We start from the raw sequence: 9,911 nt of genomic DNA, 5'->3' as shown, positions 1-9,911 counted from the left end.
GAACTCTTCCAAAACTGGCAAGAAGCTGGTGTCTTCTGCTAGAGGAAGTGTTCTCAATCTGTGATCACGGGCATCTATGTCACTGGCTGCAACTCTGAAACTGGTGTGGCAGGTTGTGGCTCAGGCTCGCTTGATGTGACTTTGAAGCTTGTAGATGACCATCATTTTCCCCCCTGTCAGATACAAGGTGAGAAGATGGAGAAAACTCAACTGCAAGACTGTTTAATATTCTGGAACAAGTTCTGACATGTGTTTGGAATATCTTCTTGGCTGTTGATGCCCATTGCCAAGAAGCGATCCATCCAAGATGAATCTTTGTTCTTGCAGGACATTTGTTTTTGAAGCATCTGTGTGAAGAATGGCTGGTTTTATGACAGTGCTTACATGGATGAAGATCAAAACAGTGATCTTTCAAATGGCCAACTCGATCACAGTGTTGGCATTTCACGATCTGTTGTTGTTGTTGCTGTGGAAGAGGGGCAGAGTCTGGAACAGTTGAAGCCGAACTGTCATTAGGAGCAGGTGAACCATCATTAATGAAACCAACACTCTGAAACTGAATGGGCTTGGCATAGTCTAGAATATGAAAGGACAAGTCCTTGTCATATCCAAGACCGGTTCTGTGCTTGTTGTGGACAAGCTGTTCCCAAGGTCTGATGATGGGCTTGGGAAGTGCAGAATGAACCTCTGCATCTGCATGTAACTTTGCTGCTTTATCTGAATGAACTGTAACATTATTGACTTGTTGTTTATGGGAGTTTGCTTGATTGTTCTGAACAAAAACAGGTTCAGAATGATGACTCCACTGGTGTAATTCTTCCTGCTGTAGCTTTGTTTCCAGCTGCAAAAACTCAATATTTTCTTGTACATTTTTCAAACAGATTTGAATGTTTGCGACAATGGCTTTATCAATCATAATTGTATTGTCCATGGTAGAATGTATTAGAGTGTTAAGCAATTCTAATACAACAGCCATTCTATCCATTTGACAATAATATCACTGCAAAAAATTGATTGGTGTACCACTTTGTCTTCAAAAAATCTTCAAGTATGTAGCTTCTCAATATACTTCCATATACAATGCAATTTCATACCATGAACATATTCTGTGCAAAATTACACAGAAAAAATATCTTAGCCGACAAATTGTAATAAAGAAGTAGCTGAGAAGTAGAGAACCTGGTTACACAATGAGATCTCTTCAAAAATCTAAATCAATATATGACAACCCAAACATTTGCAGAAGTCATAACACTTGTCTTATAACTTGAATATCTATGTATTTCAGCCGTCAGACTTGAATTTCAAAAAAACCCCTTCAAATAGGAAGACCAGTGTGAAGCTTTGAGTCTGCTAAAAGAAGCTCCTCCAAATGTGTCTGCAGTTCTACCAAAAGATCCTATATATTTGTTGTCACTGATTTTATCTCAGTGTCAAAGTGAAGATCTCCTTCAAATTGAAGATGAATGCATTCATAAAGTGCCAAAGCTCACTGTTGCTATTATGAAAGCATACAGATCAGCTGCAGAGAGTTCACAAAGACATTATTACAGCAATCTCCTAAGCCATGCATTGGAAGTGATTTCATATGTGATTCATAGGCTTACATCTACTGATATTTGGGAGGTTCTAACCACTCTAGATGGCCTCCTTACCACTGGTGATTCAACCTTGGATGAGGCGCCAAGAGAATTTAAACCAGCACTTGCTTCATTTCTTGCAAGTTTAAGTGCGGTGGAAATACCTGAAGATGAAGGAAATGCTGTAAGTAAGGCAATTTGGCAACTATACCATCTAGTATTGAGAGAACGACATTGGGCTGGTGTTCATCTTGGTCTTGCTTCTTTTGGGTACTTCGCTGCACGAACTTCCTGCAATGAATTGTGGCGCTTTGTACCTTTGGATGCAGCTGAAGAGGTACTCCTCCGGTTTCAGTTGTCACCAGTCGTGCTTCTAGCAGAAAGTTCTCATAAATTTATATCTGAAGCTCTCTTTTACATCAACATTGGAAGCTTGGATTACATTTCTAACTACTTTCTCCGTGACTCCAAAGTTTCTCAGCTCTATAGCGTTGCCGAATATCAACAGCAACTCCTCAGAAGGTTTGCAGATCAGTTCAAGAAATTGTATGAGTTGGGAGCGAGAAAATTTCTAATATCGAATCTACGACCTTTAGGCTGCACACCTTTAATGATTAGTTTAGAAAATCTTGATAATGGAAGCTGCGTCGGTTACGCCAATGGCATCATCTCAGATTTCAACATAGGCTTCGAAAATATGGTTAGAAATAAATTGCAGAATCGGTTTTCTGACGCACGATTTGTTCTGAGCGACAACTACGCCATCTTCAGTGAAATAATCAACAATCCATCTGCATATGGATTCAAATATGTGAATGAGAGCTGCTGCGGACTGGGACACTATCTCTTGTAGTGAAAGAATCGATGTTTGCAACATCGACTTTGCTTCATCAATTACTTCAAACCCACAAGCGCTTGGATTTTTTTTGCTGGCAAGTCTTTCTCTGCGTTATTTCCCTTGGGATCCCTGCTTGAACATGATATTAATAGCCCAAATTCTTCAATGCAAAAACCCAACTTGCAGCAGAACAATCCCAATAACCTCAAATTTTATTCGACAAAGAAAGAAGGATATCTCATCTGCCAAATGGGCAAATCACGTTGGAGGAGCCATGCAAGATTGCTATGCAGAGTCCACACAATTTTTTGATTTGCTTACCGTTTTTAACTTCTGCAATTTCAGTGGTAGAGATTGAAAGTATGAGCAAGACGATGACGAAACAATTGTAAATTATGGGGAGTATATATTGGGTACGGCAACCATTTGGTTTTGCGTTCAATGTGAATCAATTAAGAAATTGGGTTACATCAGATATTCAGATTGAATCATAAAACCTCGCGAAAATACAACTGGAAAATTGCGGCAAAGCATGGCTACAGCTTTAATATCATGCAATGTAGAAGCCCTTGTAGTTGCAGGAAATGGGAAGATCAATATAAAAATGCAGCTCTGGGATGGAACACATTTACATTCTCTGCTTGTTTACATTCCCCTCAAAAGAATCCGCAATTAAAAAACTGTGAAGAGGAGCAGAGGACCGGTGCTGGAGCAGCATATATATTTTCGCTTGCGTTCTCCTTGCGGTCTCTTCTGCAAGAATGGCAGTGGCTTCTCTATCAAAGCTCTGGTGTTGTTCGACGTCAAGCAGTTTATATATCTCCTTTGAGACGTGTAAATCAAGCAATCTGCTCACCACTGGTGCGCAAGACAGTGCATTCAAAAATATAAAAACGACAGCTGAGTGCCTTGCAGATGAGCTTATCAATGGTGCAAAAGGGGTCTTCAAACAGTTATGCAATCAGAAAACAAAAAAGGAGTAAGAGGCGTGAACCCAATTCTCCATGAAGGAACCCTCATTCAGAATGGCGAGAGAAAAAAACTATTTGTCATAACAGTGCAAGAAACCGAAGGTCACATTCAAGAGTTTCACATTCAACAGTCACTGCACAATGTCAGATTCAACAGCGTATTCCATGCTCACTGCACAATGTCAGATTCAACAGCGTATTCCATAACCGATACATTCAGGTATGCGCAGAGAGGGGCAAACGTTTATAATGCGCAGTCTCTGGCAGTCAGAGAGCGCAGGACATTCAATCAGAAACGTATTGCAGTCAGGGAATCGCTATTTCTGGGACCTGGGCTCAAGTCAGAATGACAAAGGCCAGTGCTCAGACCAGTGGCACAAAACTACGCAGGCCACACATCATGGCTCTGATACCATGTTAAACTCACATGGACAGAAAGACAATGTGAAAGATAAATCAGTGAGTGCATATTTTTATTAAGATAAGATACACATTTATAGTACAATAGGTGACTCTTGGGATTCAGATCCCAAGGTCTCTTGGACTGCTTTGTCCATTCAACTTCCACGCTAACCCTTTAGGATTAGGTGTCCAACAAAGGGAATGAGATCGATCTCCCATACTTTTTGTTGAATAGCTTAAAAAAAATTTCAGGAAATGTACATGAAAAGATTCAATTTATAAAAAACACTATGTATCATCATGACCTCATCAAAATGCTTATTGAATTCTACCTTAAGGGTTTAGGAGATATTTGGGAAAAATTCCTAGAAACCGTTTCAACGAAGAAGAAGAAGAACATGCTAATAGTAGTAAAGGAAAAAGAGGGCGAAAAAGAATATCTGAAAGCCCTATTCATAAGTTACCTCAACTGCAGTCCCAAGAAAAATCAGAGGATGAAATCCCTATTGCGAAAATTTTAGGAAGCATAAAAAAGAAACCTGTTAGAAGAAACAAAGTCAACAAAGAAGAAGAAAACACATCCAAGGAGACAAAGGAGGTCAAAACAGAAAAGAAAAGAATTAAAATAAAAAACCCTCCTCCATAAATTGTGATAAGTGCCAGGCTTAATCCAACACTAAAGGAACCATATATAAAAGACATGGAATATGATTAAGGGGAAACAAAGAAACATATGACTCCCTCGCCTACTATCATTTCACCCATTCAAAGCCTAGGTTGAAGAACACCAGAGATAGATCAAGTACAACAAGAGATATATGATTATGTCAAATCTTTGGAAAAGAAAGCTACAAAAAAGACATATGGTTCAATAGTTCATGAAAAAGAAGATCAGTCTAGTAGCCCACAAAAACCTCTAGTCATAAATATTTTAAAACAAGAAATCCTTGAACTAGAGATGCTAAATAGACACATACAAGGGGAACATGAAGCCTTGAAGATGTAGGATGAAATCCAAAGGAACCAAAACGACAATATTTTCTTACATTTGAGCCTGTGGTATAAGAAAAATAGGAAGCTGAAACAAATGAATAAGGTCCTTAAAAGAAAAGCGATAAATCTGAATACAAAATTATGATGAAGAAGCCAAGAATGGCAGTGGCAACGAAAAAGGTGAAAAAGACAAATTTAGATATGCTAGCTCGAGTTTCAAAGGAGATGCAGTAGCTGGCAAGGGCACTAATTTTGGCATTTTTTCATGACGACATGCAATGACCTTCATGTGGGGGAATGTAAAGCCTCATGCATGCTTCATCTTGACACTCTTCTTCACTCAATTTCCTTCTTCTTAACCATTACCATTAGCTTTATAGGCATCAAATTGCAGGTTTTTGACACATATAAGGTATAAATTATCCTATTTTCATATTTCCTAAATGTTCCTTATTATTAAGTTAAATTTTTCTTTGGCTTCCGAATTTGTGCAAATCTACAGCCAACATCTGTTTCTGCAACCAACTGCATTGTTGAACAGACTCTGAGGTGCCATTTAAGAAAAGCAAGATATGGGCAGAAAGAGGTTCATCCCCTAAACAGTCTCCTCCTATGCATATGCACCAAATACTTAGAATAAAGCTCGAATCATGTGGTCAAAGGCAAAAGTCAACACGTAACTGGAGCAAGTGAGTGAGAGTCCAAGATGACAATGACTCATGATTTTCTTTTCCGAATAAAAAATTGCTATCTATTAGAAGCTAAAATTAGGAAGTTTTAGTTTGATAGTTTGAATTTGAACTCCTTTAGCCCCAAAAGTAGGCATGAAAGCCTTAAACAATTTTTGAATGGATTTTATAAATACCCGAAGGCAGGAAAAAATAGGGGACGACATGAATGAATATTTTGTGACTTTAATAATTTTAAAACTCTATGTTTTTATTTAATGGAAGCACCTTTGAAGACTTGATGCATAGATAACTATTCATTGGAGCTTGACACTGCTTGTTTGTGGAGGGCCCTTGCAAGCAATGAGGGTTTTTAACTTGTAGATTTTCCTTTCTGTTATTGTTTGTTGTATTATTTTCGTATATGTTCATTTCATAATTCTTAGTTCAATTTTAGATTGGATAGCAGAAATGATTTTGATTTTGATTATAAAAGTAGTAGCAAAGTTCTCTAGTAGTTGTTTTTGGATCATAGAATATTAATCCTGGCCATTTATGGTTTTGATCTTCTTATGATAGCATTAAAACTCTCTTTAATAGTTTATTCAGTTGATTTGACTCATCAAAATACAAGTGATTTCCTTGTGATTTCTTTGGAATTTCATCAAAAAGAATTTAAACCTCATAGAATAAGATGTTTCTCTCTATAGATTTAGGTATACATATTTCTTTCAGATTTATGTTTAGAGCATTTTTATTCAAAAAAATTCCTAGTTTAATTTCAGAAGAAGAGTGGTTTGATTATAGTTACTTTCTTGAAATTTCAATCTTGAAGCAAGTGTGAGTTAATCTAGTTTTCATTCTACAAGTGTGAGTTCTTTATGGTTTTATTTTTTAAGTAAGGAATATTGCTTTAGATTCACAATCATTTTATTTTCACTAGATAGCAATGTTAATTTCATTTTCAAAATAGGAATACAAAACTTAAAAACACATTTCCAATAACTCAATTAATTAATAAATCCAACTTAATAAAAAGGCTTCTAGCATATATTGTGCACTTGCACTTCACAAGTTTACCAACTCCGCTCAATAATTTGTGTAATCAATTTAAGACAATTAAATTGACAAAATCTTATGTCATCAAGCAATTATACATTCAAAGAGATAAATAAAGTGCACAAATATAAGAGACACTGGAGATTAGGCTAGAGGTCATGGAAAATTCCACAAGGGGAAAAATAATCAATATTTTCGTTATAGATTCTTCATCAACAAGAGAAATCCAAGTCAAACTAATTAGTGATCCAAGTGCCAAGTCAACCCTAAGAAATTTTCCATTTTTAGTCCATAATATAGTCCATCAATCAACCATATGTCTGTACTTAAATGATTCTGAAACTTGAATCTCACGACCATGTTTGTTTCTCAGCTGAGCATGGGTATGCCCATCGTAGGAAATATTATGATATGATCATCATGTACCTCTAAAAATCACATCATCATAGGGAAATATGTCACAAAAAATTCACATCACATAGAGCCTTTAGATCTTCATGTATTATAGTCAATAGAAGCCTCAAAACCTACATTGATGTATCCTCAAATTTGATGCCATAGATACGAATATGCTTCCATGGAGGATATCTAAACTTGATTGAAGAATGGTGGAGAATAGTTTCCAATATATAATTGTTAATTCATGTGAAGAGACACGTCTTTTGGGACGGTTGACTTGTCTTTTTGGAAGGCCAACTTAGCAACTTGGAGGGAAAAATGGCACTTACAAAAAGATATTTTTTTCTTCTTTTCACAGGGGTCATGAAGAACATGCCCTTTTACATTTTCTTTTCAAAACAAAGCATGAAGAACATGCTAGAAAATAATAATATTTTTTCTTATTTTATTTTTACATAAAATGAATATTGTTACAATGAAAATTATGAAAAACGAGCCTAGTTACAATTCCAACACCCCCTCTTAACTATGGAGGTATTCATATTGACTTATTGGGATATTCTCAAGTTGAGAACTTCTATAAGAAAACATCTATATTGGTAAGAATCAATGTTGATAACATCATCATAACCAGCATTATGAAATCACCAAGGACTTGACAAGTATGTTCTATATCTCCACTAGATCAAAGCACAATGTTGTGTGGCATTCAATAGGAAACCACAACCTCAAGGAACATACCCCACCAAGGTTCACCAAGGTATATCCTCACAGGACCATTTCCTCCTAATCTAGAGGAAAGTTTAATCCACCAGACTATTCTTTTAACCAAGTCCATATACTTTACTTACGACTACTAGTGTTGATCACAATACATGACTCACGAATGTTTTTCCAAGAAGCTTATCCAATCTGCCATTCTCCCTATCCATATTCATGTACTAGACTTACAACTATTAGTCTTGGCCATAGTAAGTGACACATGGAGAACATGGTGTCCATCCTCACGAGTCACTCCCTCTCAAATAGGGAGGAGATATCCACAAGCCCAAGCTTTTCAAAGATACTCATCCTTTCCCTTATAAAGGGAATTTATTAAAGAATTGGCTACATGTTCATCAATGGAGATATAATTGTAGCTTCAAAACTCCAATCAACATCATTTAATGAATTATAATGGGCTTCAACCTTCCTGGTTATCTAACAATCTTCATATTTCTTTAATGAATCTAACATCCCATCAGATTATTCATCAAACATTTTATGGAGCTAGACTACTTTCACAACTAATTGTACAAAATTTTGTATCCTCTTCCTTCATAGTCCAACACAATTCTCTGTTATGAAACCAACTCACGAAAAGATGGATGAATGACTTAAAAATTATCCTCTTCGAGGGGGAAAACTCCTTTACATTGCACAAATGAAGAATTCTTGGACTATACAAATGAAAAACGTCCTTTGTATATATAGGCATTTAAGGGGTCACAATATAATTATAGCCTACATAACAATAATAATGTAAGGGCACAAAAATAATAATAATCAACTTCTATGGGGCACACATATAACAATATGGGGGCTACATGGGCACAACAATAACAATAAGGAGGATAAACTAATATTATAGGGCCCCGATATGCCCCTTTCCTTCAAAAAAGTGTTGTCCTCAACACTTGAGTAGTTCTGGATGCTTCCGTATAAAATTATCATCCTCCCATGTGGAATCTTTAGCGGGTAAGTTCTTCCACTTAATGAGATACTCTGAAATTGATCGATTCCATAGTTGTTGTGTTCTTTTGTTTGTGATTGATTCAGGCTCAAATATTATTTTTCCTTCTTTGTCAAGTTCTTAAAACATTATTTGAACTGGAAGCTTGTCACCGATAATCTTCTTTAAGCATGAAACATGGAAAACTAGGTGTACTTGAGAAGATGCATGCAATTCCAATTTGTAGTCCATAGAACCAATCTTTTGCAACACCATGTAAGGACCATACTACTTGGGTGATAATTTATTATCTTTATTAACTTTCTTGAGAGACATTTATTTTTCTGGTTGTAGTCGTAAAAATACCCAGTCACCTACATCAAAACTTCTTTCACTAGAATGTTGATCTACTTGTTGTTTCATTTGATTTTGCACCAGAGTGAGATTATCCTTTAAGAGTTGGAGAACTTTTTGTTCATTCTCGATGTGATATTCCACTGCTTGAACCTTAGAATTTTCTCTTAAATATGATGTTATGGATGGTGGATTATATCCATAAAGTGCCATAAATGGGGTCATTTTTCATGCAATGTGGAACAAAGAGTTATACCACCATTCAGATAGAGGTAACCACTTAACCCATTGTGTTTGTTTATTAGATACAAAGAAACAAGTATATCCTTCCAAAAATTTGTTCACTATATTAGTTTTCCCATCAAATTGAGGATGATAAGATAAGGGATGAGCTAATTGAGTACCAAGACAAGAAAATAATTTCATCCAAAAATTTCTAGTGGAAATGGGATCTCTGTCACTGACTATAATGTTTGGATTTCCATGAAGATTTTGAATTGTTTCCGTAAATGCAGTAGCAACTGTACTAGCTTTAAAAGGATTAGATAATGCACAAAAGTGTGCATACTTGGTAATTCTATCAACTACCACCTTGAAGACACTCTTTCCTTCAGACTTGGTAAACCTATGATAAAATTCATTGAGACCTCCTCCCAACGCTGACTTGGAATGGCTAAAGGTTGTAACATACATGGAATCTTAATTGTATCAACGTTATTTTTTTTTTAAATCAAACATTCATCCACAAACTTCTGAATATCAGATTTAAGGCCATCCCCAAAAAAATCCTTCTTAACCCTATGATAAGTTTTTAAAAATCCTGAGTGCCTTCCTAAGGGAGAGGTGTGTAATTCCAAAAGAATATTTTGTTTCAGTTGGGAATTATTAGAAAGATATAAGCGATCTTTGTACCATAATGAATTATTTTTCCATCTA

The 9,911-nt window shown here is 36.1% G+C and overlaps 1 protein-coding gene across 1 annotated transcript; it reads left to right on the top strand.

The window, feature by feature from the left end:
- Positions 1-1,503: 1,503 nt before the first annotated feature.
- Positions 1,504-2,433, top strand: LOC149179091 (GDSL esterase/lipase At4g26790-like). Its single transcript, XM_089422349.1, has one exon. It carries the CDS (start codon positions 1,504-1,506, stop codon positions 2,431-2,433), a length of 930 nt encoding a protein of 309 aa, XP_089278475.1.
- Positions 2,434-9,911: the final 7,478 nt, after the last annotated feature.

Source organism: Pinus tabuliformis, chromosome 4_1 (assembly GCF_031772625.1).
Source record: "Pinus tabuliformis cultivar Carrire ecotype Pingquan chromosome 4_1, CPIR1, whole genome shotgun sequence".
Classification (NCBI taxonomy): domain Eukaryota; kingdom Viridiplantae; phylum Streptophyta; class Pinopsida; order Pinales; family Pinaceae; genus Pinus; species Pinus tabuliformis.
The sequence above is the reverse complement of the archived record's forward strand: the minus strand, read 5'-3'. Positions and strand labels throughout refer to the sequence as shown.

Bases quoted from the DNA above. Each gene is read 5' to 3' on its own strand.
- LOC149179091 (XM_089422349.1), top strand. From the start codon at position 1,504: ATGAAAGCATACAGATCAGCTGCAGAGAGTTCACAAAGACATTATTAC.